The sequence below is a fragment of the Equus przewalskii genome, chromosome 7 (genome assembly GCF_037783145.1).
Source record: "Equus przewalskii isolate Varuska chromosome 7, EquPr2, whole genome shotgun sequence".
Classification (NCBI taxonomy): domain Eukaryota; kingdom Metazoa; phylum Chordata; class Mammalia; order Perissodactyla; family Equidae; genus Equus; species Equus przewalskii.
The window spans coordinates 44,680,046-44,699,480 of record NC_091837.1 but is presented as its reverse complement, the minus strand read 5'-3'; the positions used below and the strand labels follow the sequence as shown (position 1 = coordinate 44,699,480).

The window sequence follows — 19,435 nt, the reverse complement described above, 5'->3', positions numbered from 1 at the left end:
TGGCTAATTTGGTGCAAGAGGCCTAGCTTTTGGCCTATCTCGGCCTTCCATGCCTTCCTCACTAAGCTTAATCACTTCTAGCCTTTGATTTAAAGTGAGACATGTGTGACTCTTTCTTCTGCCTGAATACTTAGACGTCACTGTAGGGTTATTAATTGGCCTAATTTCAACAGGCCAATTGTGTTGTGTCTCAGGCAATAGGAGGCTCAAGCAGAGAGAGAGAAACAGGGGAATGGACAGTCAGGGGAGCAGTCAGAACACACACACCATTTATCAATTAAGTTTGCCATCTTATATGGGCACAGTTCATGGCACCCTAAAACAATTACAATAGTAACATCAAAGATCACTGATCACAGATCACCATAACAAATACAATAATAATGAAAAAGTCTGCAACATTGTGAAATTACCAAAATGTGACACAAAGACACAAAGTGAGCAAATGCTGTTGGAAAAATGGTGCCAACAGACGTGCTCAATGCAGGGTTGCCACAAATCTTCAATTTGTAAAAAACACGATATCTGCCAAGCGCAATAAACCTGAAGTGCAATAAAACAGGTATGCCTGGAGCCAGTCCCATGGCCGAGTGGCTAAGTGCACGCACTCTGCTTCACAGCAGCCCAGGGTTTTGCTGGTTCAGATCCTGGGCACAGACTTAGCACCATTCATCAAGCCATGCTGAGGCGATGTCCCACAGAGTAAAGCCAGAAGGACCTACAACTAGAATATACAACTAGGTACAGGGGGGTTTGGGGAGAAGAAGGGAAAAAAAAAAAGATTGGCAACAGATGCTAGCTCAGGGCCAATCTTTTTTTTTTTGAGATTGGCATCTGAGCTAACAACTGTTGCCAATTTTTTTTTTTTTTTTGCTTTTTCTCCCCAAATCCCTCCAGCACATAGTTGTATATTTTAGTTGTGGGTCCTTTTAGTTGTGACATGTGGGATGCCGTCTCAGCATGGCCTGACAAATGGTGCCACGTCCACACCCAGGATCTGAACCAGTGAAACCCCAGGCCGCCAAAGTGGAGAGTGTGAGCTTAACCACTCGGCCACGGGGCCGGCCCCAGGGCCAACCTTGAAAAAAAAAAGACCAGGTATGCCTTTACATTAAAGATGCTCATTTGATTTTAAACTAAAAAGTAGGTTTAAAAAGTATGCATCGTATAAAACCACTAAAAGGGAAAAGAATTAAACAATATGAAAAGGTCTGAAATGATAAATACCAAAGTGTTAGTGGTGGTTATATCTGGGTGGTAAAGATATGGATGTTCTTTATGTTCCTTTTGCTTATCTATATTTTCTAATTTCCTAAAAACTATAATGCCTACACAACAAGAAAAAATATTTTTAATAAGAAAGTTTATAATGAACACCAAAGTAGTATTAAAAACTTTGGCACGGTCCAGACTCTCTAAATCAACTGATTTGTAAAGATCACTAGCAAATAATCCAAAGGGAGGATTAAAACTGGCAAGCAGTAAAGGTGGAAGGAAATGATAAAGAAATGAAGACCAGAACATAAACCACTTACTTGTGCAACTCAGTTATACCAATGTGCACAGTAAAACAAATATTTTCTCATTTGGGAGAGGTCTATAGGAAGCCAGGAAGAATAAATCAGGAGAGGATACAGGATATGGAAAGATGTGTATGTACCAGATCTCCTATGAGTTGAAAAGAAAGAAATTCTAATACTGGGTTAGTTTTAAAGGAGAGGTATCTATCTTCACTCTGAAGTAAGATAACTTGGGTAGAAAAAGAAATATATCGTGATGAAGAGATGGAAGGAAGGAAGTTCACAAAGACTGGTTATAGTCTTCTAACATAGTAGAATGAATTTTTTTTAAAGTGAAGGAATAGGACATGTGATCAGGGGATAAAGAAGAGTAATAGTTTATCAAAATTAGTATAAATGGAATACTTACGTAAAGGATTTTGTCCTTCACTTGCATAATATTCATACATGCCACTTTTAACCAGTGTGTCATAGTGAGGTAGGAAGTCAATTCGTTCTTTTGTAGCTGTTTGTAGTAACTGATTGACTGACTGTAGCAGGTATAGAGTGACTCCATCTTTAACAGTCTCATCTGTAATCAAGAGGTAATACCTTAAGTGCTAAGTTAGTATCAGAAACACAATAAATTTTTAATTATGAATATGCAAATTTTATCTATGAAATAACTTTAAAGATGGTATAGATCAATGTTTGGATTGATCTATAAATTCAGTTGTGTTTTGTTAAAAAGATCAGTGGAATAGGCTCACATACTTTCACTCATCTGAAACACTCAATTCTTTATAAACTAAATTATCGCTGGAAGTAAGATGAGAAAATACTTTAGAGTGGTATCAACATGAATGGAGACAAATGGCTAAATTCAAAAGGAATGAGGCATGAAAAACCAGCAGGTCTTAGAATCGAATTGGATAAAAAAAGATAATGAAAGACTCGAAGCTGGTTGAGGGCCCACAAAGAAGACCTGTGGCTAAGTTGGGCAACATCTCATCCTCTGTACCCATAAATGATAAACAGTTCTGTCGTCTTGCTCGAAAAATATGACCTCTACACGAACTGTGCACATATAGCCAGTTACCTCTCCGCATGCCAACAAAGTAACCAAAATCATCAATAGTTTTTAGAAGCTTACCTATGTAATAAAATCGTTATTGCCCTATGATGTACTAGAACACATTAAATATAAAAGCATGAACTTAACATTGCTTACCAAAATTATCACAGGTAACTTCTTTCCTACTTGTTGTTGTAATAACAAATTTCTCTTCAGGTGAAATGCCAAGTGTCTATCCAAAATAATAGGAATAAAATCAATTATTATTCAAAGGAAATAAATGCACTATTCAAAGTTTACAAAAATATGAAAATACTGATAGTATATTATAATCTTGTAACAATTAAAACATTTATCTAAGAAATTCAAGTCTTGATATTTTTAAATTTTGCCTTTGCATAATTAAGCACAAATCTATCCATAAACACCTATTTGCTTAACAAGGTTGCTTTTTCTCCTATTATACGCCACCTAGGAACATGAGTGATTAGGTGGGGCATTTTGAAAGGGTTTTAACATCAGCAGGGGACTCCCAGACAAAGACATATTATTTCATGTCAATATATAAGTAAACTTATTTGGAGCAAAGTATTAACATAACAATTATGTTCATACAGATTAAACATTTAAATATGTAAAAACTAAAGTACCAGAATAAATAGAGGTTAATATTTTATAACACCGACATAAGGATAGCCATGCTATGCAAGATATTTACATTAAAGAATCTTTATATCTATTATAACCCCTTCAAAAAGAACAACTTCAAAAAATTATGGCAAATTATAAATTATGGGGGGGAAGTGCAACAGGAGACAAAGAATTAGCATCCATAGGAGAAAAAAGCCTTTATCAATCAAGGTGAAGACCAATAAGAGAAAAAGTGAAAAGACATTAACAATCAAAAGGAGAAAATACAAACAAATGACCAATGAATATACGAAAAACTGAAATTTCACAACTAACCAAAATATGAGAATTAGAAAAATGAGTTAACACGATTAAAATTTTATGTATCTTTAAAATTAAAAGATACATGCTCTTTCTAAAATTAAACAAAACCGCCAGCCCACTATATCCACACGTTCACAACCCACAAATATGGAGGGCCAGCTGTATTCATTGTACTATACCATTTTCATATTAAGGAACCTGAGCATCTACAGATTCGGGCATCCTGGAACAAATCGCCCACGGATACCAAGGGATGACTGTACAACAATGTACAAACAACAGAAAAGACTGACTTGTGCTTCAGCTAACAATAAGACTAGTTAATCTAGACCAATCTTACCACCAAAGACAACTAAAAACATCTAGACTAATGATACTTAAGTCTTCAATAATGATACTAAAAACCTTTATTTGTCACTGAAACTAAGGCACCCACTCCTTACTCTGAACACGGACAAATTAAAGGGAAAGAATAAAAGCATTGATCCCACTTCCTTATACCAACCATATTTCAGGATAACCAAAGAGCTCTAGTCGATGAGGTAAAGTTTTCTTTAAAGAATTTCAGCTAACAATACAGGGGGAATGACAATCAGAATATCACCATCAATGGATGAATTATCAGATCAAAACTTTATTATGGAGGGATCCAGTTGAAACCACCTGAATCCCACTAATTCAATCTTAGCATTGCTAAGAGTGGGTGAAGAATCCACACATTACATGCTTTCTGATGTCATGTAATACAAAGTACCAGCACCACCTATGAATTCTTTGCCTCCCCACCCTAAAGAAGTTGAACCTAAATCTTCATCACAAGCCTTTAAAAACAACTTCTAGTTTATACGATATATGGAGATAGAACAAGTTAAATTACACTATAAAGGAGCAGACAAATCCAGAATGTACAATAGTAAAGACAAACCTACTTGATTTCTTCAACAGGTCAACACCAAGAAAAACTAAAAAGAGACTAGGGGAAGAGGGTTTTGCTCAAATGCTCTAAATTTTAAAAGAATTAAGAAACATTAAAAAGTTTAATATGAGGATTGGTATCCTGATTTAAGCAAACCATCTATAAAAGGACATTTTTGAGACAATCAGAGAAATCTGAATATAGACTGAGCTATTACATAATATTAAAAAAATTTTAGGGCTGGCCCAATGGCACAACAGTTAAGTGCACACATTCCACTTTGGCAGTCCATGGTCTGCCAGTTCAGATCCCGGGTGTGGACATAGCACCGCTTGGCAAGCCATGCTGTGGGAGGCGTCTCACATATAAAGCAGAGGAAGATGGGCATGGATGTTAGCTCAGGGCCAGTCTTCCTCAGCAAAAAGAGGAGGATTGGTGGCAGAAGTTAGCTCAGGGCTGATCTTCCTCAAAAAAGAAAAAGAAAAAAATTTAATTTTGATGGTATAATAACAGAAATGCATGCTGAAATATATAGGAGCAAAGCAAACCTGGAATGTGCTAAAAAAGACAAAAATGATGCTGGTGTGGTAAATACGTGCTAACTGTCGAAACTGAGTGATGAGCATAGGTGGGTTCATTATACTATTATCTCTTCATACATGTTTGAAGTTTAAGAAAAATTTCTACTTTAAAATATACTATAACAGACCAGTGGAAGAGAAGAGAGGACCCTAAAACAGACCCATACATATATACATGGGGAGCTTGGCAAATAGAGGTGACATTACAAATTAGTAGTGAAAGAATAGACCAGTCAATGAATGATTCTGAGACAACCAGTTAAATGCATAGACATAGATTAAAAAAATCTCCATCTCAATACACACAAAAATAAATTCTAAGAGAATTAAAGCAGTCGAATATTATCAAAAATTGTAGAGAAAAAGTGGAACAATTTTGAGGACAGAGAAAACAATTTCTGAAAATATACAAAAAGTGCAAGCCATTAAGAGAAAAACTAGAAAACATGAAAAGATGCTCATCCTCACTAGTTACCAGAAAAATTAAAACAATTTGATTATCATTCCCATGAGGCTGACAAAAATTTTAAGTCCTGATAACATTAAGTGTAGGTCTCCATATAGGGAAAGTGGACCTTACACATTGCTGATAGGACTGAAAATCAGTAAAACCGTACCAAAAAGCAACATTGCATACTTTAGTAAAATTAAAGATAGTTATATCCTATGCAATTCCACTTTAGAGAAATGAAGTCATGGACATTAACAGGGAAAAGGTTCTATTTGCTTAAGAGACATAAAAATTGTCTTTACAGATCTTTATTAGGATTTTGTATAATCATGACAGTCTTTATTTTTTAGTTCACTGCTACTTTATTTCTACAATATCCCAACTGTTAGATCATGTACTTAAGCATCCTGTACTACAAATTTTGTTTTTATAGTTACTGAAAAACTATGTCCCAAATTGAATTTTTAAGATCTGTGTACATCTAAAAGTGTTTACATCTAATTACTCCATGCAATCTCTCCATAATTCTATTATTCAATTAAGATACATAAGCTACCTTTTGTTTCCATTGCTTTATGTATAATTCTGTATAAAAATTTTGTTGAATTCATAATTTTCCTAAATATCTTATAGCTCATATGTTTGACAAATTCAGTATTTTTACATTACTCATTATGCTTTTTTTTTAAAGATTAGCACCTGAGCTAACAACTGTTGCCAATCTTTCTTTTTTTTTTTTTTTGCTTTTTCTCCCCAAATCCCCCCAGTACGTAGTTGTATATTTTAGTCGTGGGTCCTTCTAGTTGTGACATGTGGGACACGACCTCAGCACGGCCTGATGAGCGGTGCCATGTCTGCGCCCAGGATCCGAACCAGCGAAACCCTGGGCCAGCGAAACCCAGTGTCGTCAAAGCAGAGCACGCAAACTTAACCACTGGGCCACAGGGCCGGCCCCTATTCATTATGCTTTTACTCAAGACGTCATACTCTTCTCTCTCCACGTTTTTGGTCTAAAATCTCTCTTATCAGATGAAAACTAAAGCTTTCACATATTTGTAGTCACCTGGCCTTGAATACAGATAACAGTACTTCCTCTGTCTTTCTCTATATGAAAGTAGGATAACATTCTATTTGGGCAAGGGTCTTGATTAGGCTTTTTCATTTTTATAACAGCACTTCAATCCCACTTTTTTGGGGAGTTAATTGTTAAAGCACATGGATCTATCTTGAATGAATAACACAAAGTACCTGCCCTCCATGTCTTTAGGTCAGGTTCAAACTACCTGCTACCCAACTCCTCTTAAAAGCCAATTTTTGGGGACCTGGCCTGGTGGTGGAGCGGTTAAGTGCAACACATTCTGCTTCAGCGGCCCGGGGTTCACCGGTCCAGATCCCAGGTGTGGACATGGCACTGCTTGGCAAGCCATGCTGTGGTAGGTGTCCCACATATAAAGTAGAGAAAGATGGGCATAAATGTTAGCTCAGGATCAGTGTTCCTCAGCAAAAAGAGGAGGATTGGCAGCAGCTAGCTCAGGGCTAATCTTCCTCAAAAAAAAAAAAAAAGCCAATTTTTTGTGTTTTTCTGAAGAGCTAACTAACTTGCAGTCCATAAAATCTTCAAATATTTTAAATTTCACCCATGGGTTAAGTCAGTCAGAAACTATATACCTCAGTGCATTGCTCTGGCATTATATCCAATGGCTCTGCCCCTGAATCACTCTCAGACTAGGAACACCCACACCGCACTGGAGCAAAAAACCTCCACAAAAATTTGGGTGGTTACTGGTTAAAGCAGTTTGCACTACCCTAAACAACACACATCCTATCTTGCACTAAAGGACAAGATAAGAAGTAGCCTTTCCTTCCTGTAAGGATGTTGCCCACTTTATCATTCAGGATTTGTGCGGAATCTAAGGAGAAAACTCCCATTTCTTAAATCTCCTCAGGTTACTATTTTCTCCTACATATATCTTCTTTTACTTTTTCATCTTTTGGAATTTTTAACATTATGTACCCCTATGTACAAATGTTTTTTTGAAGGAAGAGACCAATTCATTAAACTAAACAGTTATAAACAAACTATTAGGTATGGCTTGGGCCCTCAAGAAGCATACGGTGTTTTTACAAAGTACAACGGTATAACGAGTGCCATGGTAGGATAACAAGGTATAGTGGAACCACGCAACAGAAAAAGTAGCCATTTTCTCAAAATTGGAGGTGGAGAGGAGGGATTGCATATATGGGACTTATGTCTGGGCATACTTAAGAACTAGCCAAATGAAGCATTTCTAATCTTTGATTCTGCAAGGTCACAAGCGCTCAGGTGAGTTAATAGCTGCTTATAAAACGTCTAAGGAATTCTTCCAGATCTGCCCTTTCCTCTTCCTTCCTCTTGATTGCTCCCTTTTTCCCTAAGGTGAGCTTTCCCCAAATAACCGTTTAGGATCCATAATACTTTCTAGCACTAGAAACACTTACTGGTTTAAGTTTTAATGAAAAACTTTAATTTAGTGCACTATTTTGCCTCCTTGCCTAAAAAGGAAAATGAAGACTTTAGTAAACAGTGTGAGCACTGTGGAGGTTTTTTTTTTTTTTTTTTTCAGAAAAACACAAGCTTTAGAATCAAATAGACCTAGATTCCAATCCCAGTTTCACTGCTTATTAACTGTATAATGTTGGATTTAAGTCAGTAACTTAATTCAGTTTTTCACGTATGTAATGGAGACCTGGTTAGGGGATTAGGTGGAATAATCTAATGATGCTTTAAAAAGTAAATACTCAAAAATAAAAGCTAGGCTTCCGTTTTTTTTCTTACTAGTTCTTCCCTCTCACTGCTAATTAAATTTAACCTTCGTCTGTTCTAGCAGGAAAAAGCAAGAAGAAAGAGGAAAAGAATTAGTCAAAGAAAATATTCTCTTTAGTTTTCAAGTTAAAATATCGAAGGAATGGAATAAATCTATCTGTTCGCTATAACAAAGAACTTCATTTGAGGCAGAGTGGTACAACACAAAGAATAGGGGTTCTGGGTTTGAATCCGAATTTGACTGTACTGTTTTACTTAAGTGAGTCAGCATCTCCACAAGTGACTTTCCACCTCTGTAATAAAGCCTACTAATACTTCTAGCAATCCAACAGTGTTACTGAGACTTCTCACAGGGGAGAATTTATTTCTAGAGGGAGGGCAGATTACTACAACCTTTTTGAAAAGCTATTTAAAAACAGGTATCAAGAGCTTTGAAAATGTTCCTGACCTTTGATCCAGGAATTTCACTTCTCAGATTCTAAACTAAAGAAAAATAAAGACATAAAAAAGACTATGGGTTCAAAGATGTTTATCACGGTATTACTTAAAATTGAAAGTAACGTGAATGTCGACAAAAAGGAGAGATTTGGTTATGCAAACAGTGGTACTAAACAGATCATTTCAAACTTCGATTATGAAGAGCTGCGTTAAAATAGAAAAATATTGACAATATTAAGTGGAAAAAAGTAAAATATAAACATGTATTACATCTACTAAAAAAGTAGGGATAACGACGCAAAGAAATTACTCCAAGTGCTAACAGTGGTTATAAATTTTACAGTGAGTGAAGGTTTATTTTTCCCTCTGGCTCCATAGTTTCTTTAATGTGCTGATTTTTTTACAATAAAAATAATAAACATAAAGAGTTTCCTTTTTGTTTGGGATGGTTTTGAATACAAAACAATCATCAAAAAAGATGAGCATTCACCCAACTTTCTAACACACAGGACTCTGCTATATCCAGGCACAGAATGAACTTCCGAGTTCATACATTTCTGTCTTCATTCAAATTATTCATTGTATTTTAAGCAATTACTATGTGCCAGGCACAGTTCTAGACACGGGAATACACCTGGGAACAAATCAAAGTCCTTGCTCTGAAGTCTCTTTTATTCTGAGAGTCTTCGGATTTCAATCAATTCAGCAACGATACAGAGTTCTGTCTCCAGAACAGTACTAAATCATCAGCCTACTCAAGTTAAAACACTGCTTCACCCAAAGTTTTCTTTCCTTGGAAGCTAAATGTTCTTCACAGCTTCAAAAGAACCTCATGGGGTTAAGGCAGGGCATGACAACACCCGTTCTTTACAGCTCAGGCACCACCACCCATAGCTATAAAATACTTCACAGTTTAAAGTAGGTTTTCCTACACAGTCATTAATTTTCAAAGCAAACTAATATAGTCGAGAGATGCGCCCTTCTCTGGTGTTCCACAGCTACCCACGGACACCCTTCGAGTCAGTTCAGGAACTCCCAAGGGCTAGAGCGGCGAAAAGCACAAGGGCAGCTCCACCTGAGAAGCTGACCTGGACAACTGTTTCCACCTCGCAAGGCCCCGCCAGGGTGGGCCCGCAAACCCTCTTGACAGGGCGCCCCGGGAAACGACCGCATCACTTAAGCAACCTAAGGCACATCCACTCCAGGAATCTCACAACTTCCAAGCATCGCAACACTCCGAGGAGAGCCATCGGGTCTAACTCTGCTCTCTTCCTTGAAACAAAGTTCCACACGGAAGAGACACAAGTGGCTTTCACTACTGGAGGATGAGCTGTACGGCTTAGAGTACTAAGGTCGCCGCGGGCCAATGAGACCCTGGGCAGCAAGACCCCCCGTAAAAGGGGCGGGGGGAGGCCGGCGGAGGGGCCGGCTCCGCACCCCGAGGCCGGGGCCGGGACTGGCCCAAGGCTTCCTGCTGCCAGGCCACGGGCATGGCGGGCAGCCGGGAGAGAGAAGCCAAGGCCGCAGGGCCAGGGTCGGGTGACAGGTTTATTGCCCTTGGTGAGCAACTTGGGCTTCTGGTCACCCTCCCAAGCGCGAGACCGCTCGCGCATCCCTCCCTCGCCCCTTCGCGTACCTGACACACGGAGGCGCGGAACCCCGCGTAGTCCGAGCCCTCCCCGACCTTCAGCACCCGATCCCCGAGCTCGGACTCCTTCTCGCGCCGGTCAAACAAGTACACTGTCCTGTAGCCGTCGCCGCCGCCGCCCTCTCCAGTCCCCACCGAGGGCCCGCCGCCGCCCGCCGCTGCCATATTGGGGGAAAGGAGAAAAAACAGCAGCGCCGACGGCCGCGGCCGCCGCGCTCAGGGCCGAGGTGCGGGCTCCGCGCGGCGCCTACAGCTCCAGCCCCCGGGGCTGCGCGAGGCCTCAACCCCGGCGCGCTGCAGCTCCTCCCTCGGCCGCGGCGGCGGCGACCGAGCAGCGCCAGGCGCGAGGATCACCCGGGAACCGATTCAAACGAGCTCCTGCCCGTGCACCACGTCACTTCCGCGGCCAGCCGCTGCCGGGGAGGAGGGGGCGCGCGGCGCGCTCCTCGCAGGGCCCGGACCCGCGCCCGCCGCAGCCCACACGAGCCTCGCAGCGCGACCGGTAACCAGGGCCGCCGCCGGGGACTGTGGCGCAGGAAGAAGAGGGGCCGCCCGCGGCGCGGAGGAGGCGGGGCGAATCCGGCATGCCGCGCGGGGCGGGGCGGGGCTTCGGGCCCGGCTCTCGGAGCCCGGGCCCGCCCCTTTCGCCCTCGCGAAGTTGGAGGGAAGCGCGGGCCTTCGCGGGCGCGCCTGCGCTCTGGGGGGCGATCCTGTAGCTGAGGCGGGAGAGCCAGCCCCGGGAGCGGCGGCGAGAGTCTGCTGAGCGACTGTTTTCTCCCGGCCGCTAGGGTCCCGGTCCCTTCCCGCCTTGCCATGACCCCGACCGAGTCAGCCCGCCTCGAGGTCCCGGCGCCGCGCCGGCAGTGCCCCCAGCGCAGCCGGGTTGCGTGAACGCGGCGGCGGGAAGCGTTCCCTGCAGGGAGCACTCGGGTCCCCACGCGGAGGAAACAGACGCCAAGAGACCCTGCGCCCCCGTTGCCACCTTATTTCCTAGTGGTTCCATGTGGGCTCCAGTGTGGGCCGTCGAGACAAAGCTAGCCCCTGAGAACGTCCGAGTTGAGGTTTTCTGACGTCCCCGCGGCCTCCTTCAGGTGGCCCCGGAGGGTCCCGTAGCCCGGACGGCCTTCCGGCCGCCGGGGGGTCCCGACCTCCGAGTCTTCCCACCACGCAGTCCTCAACCCCACCGCTGCCGTCTTGTTGCTGAAAACTGTGAATAACACCTACGCCAAAGAGTTGTTAGGATTCAATTAATGTTCGCAAACTGCGTAACATAGTACGCTTTCGGAAACAGCCTTTGCGTTTCATTAAATATCCTCATCTTGGGCATCCTTATCTAGTGCCCTAACTCAACGACAAGTAATGTCATTGTTGGAGAACTAGGTTTAGTCATTTATTCTCCAATTCTTAAAAATATTTAGCGAACATTTTGTACTTGGGAGTGACATGTAAAAATTAAGCACCCAGTATTTATTCAGTTTCTTCATCTGGGTGGGGAGGTGGTTGGTAGTGTAAAAACGGGCATTTCAAAGTTCCTTCTAGAGAATCATTCCGTTAAGAAAAGTTGAAATCCTTGTGCTGTATTGACTAAAAGATCATGATTCACAGAATGTTTTTGTTCATGAAACTAATTAGATGATTAGAGATGTTGCTGTTTAGGTCCTAGTAGCATGAATACGTGAACAAACTTTTGCAGTCTAAACTATTGATCTGCATATTTTTTCTTTACCCAATCCATTCCTTACATGTAGGCTCAATCTTTTCACTATTTGTGTTACTGGTTCAGCAGAAGTCAGGAAAAACAGTAACTTTGTAATCAGAATGTTATCCAAGTGTATATTGCTTACTTTATTGTAAATATTGGTGAATAATGGTCAGTAAATAGTTTTACGCTGAAAAAACTTAGTGGCTTCAAATAGGAACCATTTATTTGTTTGTGATTCTGTAACTTGGGCTGAGCTTAACCTGGCAGTTCTGTTGTCTCACTTGAGATCACATGTACAGCAGCTGTCACCTGGCAGCGTGATGGCCTTGATGGTCCATGATGGTCTGACTCACATGGCTGGTGTTTGGCTGAGGTTGTTGAGAACTGATGCTCAACTCTCCTCTATTAGGCATCTTTAATAAGATATCTTGGTTTCTTACTTGGCTGTCACAGAATTTCAAAAGAAAATCTCCAGTGTGCAAGTGCCTATCAAAACCCTGCTTGCATCATGTTTGCTGATATCATTGGCGGAAGTTACTCACATGGCCACGCCCCTGAGTGTGCCCTCCTGCAGTAGAGAGAAGCTTACAGAACGCCCTGCTGATTTAGAGGGTAGCACTGACACCTGTGTACTGTGATGAGACCAGTTTGAAAAAGTATTACAGATATAGGATAGTTGGCAGAAAGAAGGGATGAAAATGCAGTCTTGTTAGGATTTGCTGATGAGATTAAATTTCCCCAAATAAAAATACCTAGAAAAAAGGGCAATTTTAACAAGTTCCAAGCTCTGGGTGCTGGAGGAGAGGCTCATCCATGTCTACATGGCCTCTTTAGATCTGGTGGCTACCTGTTGCTTTGGTGCCACTTGGGACAGGGGAATCACTTGGAAGACTTCTTTTGATCCTATCTGCCTAGATATACTATAGAGCTCTTTAGGGGAGTATGGAGGACCATCTCTACATACCAGCCTAAACGGAATCTTTTTTAATCTGGAGAAAATCCTGCTCTCTTCATCTTTCTTCAAGGCACTCTATCAATGCCTATAAGTCCTTTTCTCATTTCTGTCCCCTCTCCAAAACCCTCTGCATTCCCCTAAGAGCTTAGGTTTTTAGAAAAAATGTTCCCAGGAGGAAAGCATCTTTTCTATCCTGTACCCTGTTTCAGTTATCAATTGCTATATAACAAATTACCTCAAAACATAGTGCCTTAGGGCTGGCCCTGTGGTCTAGTGGTTAAGTTTGGCATGCTCCACTCCAGTGGCCTGGGTTCATTTCCCAGGCACAGACCTACACCACTCATCAGCAGCCATGCTGTGGCAGTGACTCACATACAACATAGAGAAAGATTGGCCCAAATGTTAGCTCAGAGTGAATCTTCCTCAAGCAAAACAAAACCAAAAAAACCCCTAGTGGCTTAAAACAACAATCATTTTCTTTACTAGCTCATGATTCTCCAATCTGGGCAGGGCTTGGTGGAACTGGATCTTCTCTGCTCCACATGGTAACAGCCTGGCAGTTCTTAGAGGAGTCACTTCCAAGATGCCTTACTCTTACATGGCTGGCAAATTGGTGCTGGTTGTTGGCTGGGAGCTCTGCTGGAGCTGCTGGCCAGGACCTTCAGGTCTCTTTCCCATGCCTCTCCACAGAGCTAGGTTGAAATTCTCACAGAGAGACGGTCTTAGGGTAGTCAGACTTCTTACGTGGTGGCTAGCTTCCCCTAGAGCACAAAAGTGGGAACTTGCAGACCTTCTTAAGGTTTCGGACTTGAATTGAAACATCATTGCTTCTGCCACACTCTGTTGGTTAAAGCAGGTCACAGGGCCATCCTAGATTGAAGAGGAGGACGTGATTCTTTGGGAGCTACCAAAATAATAGCCTGTGACAAAGTTCCCCTGAGACAAGAAAGCATGCAGCCTGCTATTTTCTTGAATTGGAGTAGGGAGTTGGTGGGGGTTGGTTAAGGGAAAATCAAAGAAAGAAAAAAGTGTTAAAATATGTTAATATCTCAAAATATATCTCTAGGGATACAAGCCTTTACCAACTTTCTCCTGATACATTAGCTTTCATTTCCATATCACTTAAGAAACTAACTTTGAATAGAACACCTTAAAATTTTTAAATTCATTGGTTGTGGTTCTACTTTTTGGTTATAAAGTACTGATTATTTTTCCTTCAAAAGTCCGTGTAGTCGAATTTTTTCTTTATGTATGAAATATGATACGTAGCATTTATTGAGTTCTTGAATTGCCAGAAGTTCTACAAAAACTTTACATTTTCCTGGCCAATCTGTTTTTACATTTTTATATCATAAAATATTCCATACAAAAGAGTATATATAATCTAAATATCTGTTAAAAGACAAACACATGTAGCTACCACCCAACTTAAGAAAAAGCATTCCTAATACTTTGAAGGCCCCAGTATGCCCCTCCCAAGATGGCATCTCTTTATTACTAAAGAAATCTCTATACTGAAATGTGAGGTATTTTTTTCCTTCTGTTTACAATAGATTACTTGGTTTTTGAAATTATATACTGTAAAGGAAAAACAACACACTCCTACTATGTGTCTCCTCTACCCTCAATATTCTGCTACAACACTACTTCACTTCTGACATTGTATGTGTGGGTTGTCCACACATCAACCATTTCTGTGACACCAGCTGGGCATCCTACAGTTTAATTCAGTTCCTTTTTTTTTTTTTTTTTTTTTGAGAAAGATTAGCCCTGAGCTGATATCTGACACCCATCCTCCTCTTTTTGCTGAGGAAGACTGGCCCTGAGCTAACATCCATGCCAATCTTCCTCTACTTTGTATGTGGGACACCTGCCACAGCATGGCTTGGTAACTGGATAATTCCCACAGGCTAAGGGTTCAATCCTACAGGATTGCCCCGCTTCCCTACTTCAGATGGGGAAGTCCAATCACAAAAACAGGCTGTGACCTGTGTTTCTGACCCAATGGCTATAAAATCAGATGTTCCCATGACCCCTTTCACAGGTTCAATTAATTTGTTAGAGTAGCTCACAGAACTCAGGAAAATACTTTACTTACTAGATTACAGGTTTATTATAAAAGGATATAACTCAGGAACTGTTAGGTGGAAGAGATGCATAGGGCAAGGTGTGGGGGAAAGGACATGCTTTCTCTGGGCTCTCCACTCTCCTGGAACCTTCATGTGTTCAACAACCTAGAAGCTCTCTGCACCCTGTCCTTTGGGTTTTTATGGAGGCTTTATTATGTAGACATGATTGATTAAGTCATTGGCCACTGGTAACTGATTCAACCTCCAGCTCCTCTTCCCTCCTAGGAGGTAGGGGAGTGGGACTGAAAGTTCTGGTTGATTCCCCTGGCAACCAGCCCTAATCCTTAAGGGCTTTCCAAAAAGCCCCTCATTGACATACACTCAGATGTAGTTGAAAGGGGCTTGTTATAAATAACAAAAGGCACCTTTATCACTCTTATCACTTTAAGAAATTCCAAGAATTTCAGGACTATGTGCAAGGAACAGTGGAGAAGACCACATATATATTTCATATTATAAATCACAATATTACACATACATTTATATTTCTTCTGCAACTATTTTTTTGCTCAATGTATTTGTGAGATTCAATCTTGTTGATGCATGTAGCTGTATTCATTCCTTTTTTTACTGCTATTTAGTATTTCTTGATATGAATACACTGCAATTTTTCCATTCTCCTATTAGTGGACATGATTATTTCCAGGATTTGGGCTTCCTGTTTTTGATTTTTTAAAATCAGTCTTCTATGAATATTTGTGTTTTGTACCCTGATGCCTTTATGCAATGGATATATTGCGTAGGATATATGTCAAGTGTCATAGAGTATGTGTATTTACAAAAGTACTAGATAATGCCAAATTATTTCCCAGCAGTATGGAAGAGTTACTTCTGCTCCATTTCCTTGTCAACACTTAGGAGTGTTTTTTACTTTTTAAATTTTTTGTCAGTCTGGTGGATGTGAAATAGTATGTTATTGTGGTTGTAATTTGCATTTCCTTCCTGATCAATGAGATTGAGCATCTTTCCATATGTTTATTTCCTAATCGTGTTTCCTCTTCTGTGAAATGCCTGTTCATGCTCTGTGCTCATTTTTCTATAGGTTTATTTAACTTCTGTTGATTCTTAGAAGTTTTCCATATATCATGGCTACTAAACTTTAGTTGGTTACATGTCTTATTAATATCTTTCCCCAGTTTGTGTTGTGTATTTCCCCTTTGTTTCTGAGATCTTTTTTTTTTTTAAAGATTTTATTTTTTTCCTTTTTCTCCCCAAAGCCCCCAGGTACATAGCTGTATATTCTTCGTTGTGGATCCTTCTAGTTGTGGCATGTGGGACGCTGCCTCAGTGTGGTTTGATGAGCAGTGCCATGTCCGCGCCCAGGATTCGAACCAACGAAACACTGGGCCACCTGCAGCGGAGCTCCCGAACTTAACCACTCGGCCACAGGGCCAGCCCCTGTTTCTGAGATCTTTTAATGAATAGTAGTACTTGGTCTTAACATGGTTGAATTTATCTGTCATTTCCACTGTGGTTTGTCTCTTTTTGAGAATTCCTCTGCTACCAAGATTTTCTCAAATTTTAAAGTTTAAATTATTTCCATTTTTGAAATTTGTTTTTAATTTGTATGGAGTTGGTTTTTTTGTCTGATAATGAAAAGGGATCCAATTTCATTTTTTAAATGAATAACTAATTGCCTGAGCATCATTTATTGGATAGTCGATCCATCTTTCCCCTGCTGTATCCTGTGTATCTTTTGTCACATACCAAGTTCCCACAAATCCATGCTTCTGCTCCTGGGTTTTCTAGTCTGTTCTGTTGATTAATCTTTTTTCCTCTCTGCTAATATTGCACTGCCTTAATTATCTAGCTTTATTATGTTTTGATATCCTATAGAGCAAATCACCTCAACTTATTCTTCTTCAGAAGTGTCAGGTAGTTGGTTTTTAAGTGTCATTGCAAGAGTGATGACTTCCTCCTCCTTTTGGTCAATGTTTTCCCACTTAAGAGACACTTGAGATTGTGGTCAACTGCATTTCCACAGTAGCAAAACCCATAGTTTAATGAGGAACTGAGTACATTATAAGCTTTTTAAACTGACTGGTACTGCTTACTGCTAAAGACTTAGCTGTGCTTGGAAAGCTATTTGCCTCCATATCAAGGCCATTATGAGATCCCATAAACCCTTTTTCATATTGTTCTTAATTACCCTGTGCATTCTGATTCAACTACAGCACTAATAGACCAGGTTCCCTAATACCGTGGAAGGATCAAATTTTCTAATCACTTTCTGCTTATATAAAAATTTCTTCTTCCTGGGTTTTCACAATTTTCACCCAACTGAACTAAGTGGAAAAACATGGTTATGCTTATATATATTCATGCATGTGACAAAACTTTTTAAGAGGAATAAAATTGGAAATTTTCTCCCCCAAATCCTAAAAGTAAAATTGACCCTCTGGACTAGAATGATGTGCTGCTTTATCCTGTGACTTCTCTATCCCCTCATACCCCAAATCAAGAAGTATGGCTATTGGCAGTCAGAAGCAATAGAAAAATCTTATATGTGTGAGTGGCATAATAAGATCCATCCTAAAGATATAACTCTGGCAACAGTATTAAGGAATACTGTTTGTGCAGATTATACCTTATTTAGATGATAAATAAAGTGACAATTATTTTTTATTTTTTTAGATTGGCACCTGAGCTAACATCCGTTGCCAATCTTTTTTTTGCTTCTGCTTTTTCTTCCCGAACGCCCCCAGTATATAGTTGTATATTTTCGTTGTGGGTCCTTCTAGTTGTGGCATGTGGGACGCCAACTCAACGTGGCTTGACAAGCAGTGCCATCTCCGCGCCCAGGATCCGAACCGGCAAAACCTTGGGCTGCTGAAGCAGAGTGCAAGAACTTAACCACTGGGCCATGGGGCCAGCCCCTAAAGTGACAATTATTAAAGATCTAATATAATTCATTCATTCATCAAATACTTATTGTGTGCCAACTAGATAGTGAGGATACAAATTAAAGTCCTTATCTTCGTGGTGCTCATATTCTATAGGGGGAGATTGAAACAATTTAACAATTAAATATACAGAATGTCACGTGGTGATCAATGTGCTATGGAGAAAAATTTAAAAGGATGGGAGTGCCAGGGGCCAGAGGGTCACAGGTTTCTATAGTGGTCGGAGAACATTTTCTGATAAGGCAACATTTGAGCAGAAAGCTGAAGAAAGTGAAGGAGCAAGTTGTAAAGATCTATGAGACAAATGTTCCTGGCAGAGGGGAAAGCAGAAATGCAAAGATCCCGAGTTTTGAGTATGGGTGGCGTTGCGCTGAGAGTAACAGAGGATGAGAACAGAGAGATAAATGAGGGAGAGAGGCATAATGGAAAGGGCCTCATGGGTCACTGTGATGACTTTGGCATTCACCCTGAGTGAAACGGGAAGTATTGGAGGACTTTGAGCAGAGGTGTGACATGGTCTGACATATTTTTTAAAAGAACTGCTCTGACTGCCATGTTGAAGATCGACTGTAAGGGACCAAATGCAGAAACCAAGAGACCAGTTAGGAAGCTGATTCAACAATCCAGGCAAGAGATAATAATGATGTAGGCTGGTAGTGGTGGAGCTGAGGGGAAGTAGTCAAATTCTGGATATATTTTAAAAAGTGAAACTGACCGATTTGCCAATGGATTAAATGTGAGGTGTGTGAAAAAGAGAGGCGTCAAGCCAATCTCCAAAACTTGTGGCTCTCTGAGAAGTGTAGTGCATACCCGCATCTTCTTGGCTACTCAGCTTCTCAATCCCTTCCTATGTTTGGAGGATTCTCCATCATATAAAACTAGGTGCCAGACAGAGCACATCTCTGACTGAAGGTTTGGCTGCAAATGCCAGAAACTCCTTGTTCCAGTCTCCCAGGCTGCTGAGATCCATGCATGTGACCAGACATTAACAGGGCAGTGACTGCAGCATCCAGCTAGCAGAGGCAACAGAGTCACCCTTAGCCCAGGGTGGAGTGGTGTCCGCTGTGCAAGGAGCAGCTGGCAGTGGTGTTCTCATGCAATCAGTTCATGATTTTAGCTACACTTCTGGCTATGTAGTTTTCAAGTTGGGTTTGCCAACCTCCCAGCAAATCCACAAGCTACAGTTTCTTAGTCAAAAATACTCTTTCTGCTTTTAAAAGAGCCAGAGATATTTATCTTCCTTGTAACTAAAAACCCTGATTGATACATTAAAGATTGATATTCCTACTGTGAATGTGGTCGTAATGATAATTGCCATTCATTGAGTAACTGAGGCACTTATTTCAATTAATTCTACTAGACAGATATTATTCCTATATTA

At 40.8% G+C, this 19,435-nt stretch overlaps 1 protein-coding gene across 1 annotated transcript in view; it reads right to left on the bottom strand.

The window, feature by feature from the left end:
- The window catches only part of SMCHD1 (structural maintenance of chromosomes flexible hinge domain containing 1), a 137,307-nt gene extending 125,953 nt beyond the window's left edge, over positions 1-11,354 (bottom strand). Inside the window, exons 1-3 of the mRNA XM_008537392.2 lie at positions 10,354-11,354; positions 2,731-2,806; positions 1,930-2,091 (exon numbers count right to left, since the gene is read on the bottom strand). Of these exons, the coding sequence (XP_008535614.2) occupies positions 1,930-2,091; positions 2,731-2,806; positions 10,354-10,530 (415 nt within the window). The 5' untranslated portion in view covers positions 10,531-11,354. The remainder of the gene's footprint in view (positions 1-1,929; positions 2,092-2,730; positions 2,807-10,353) is intronic.
- Positions 11,355-19,435: the final 8,081 nt, after the last annotated feature.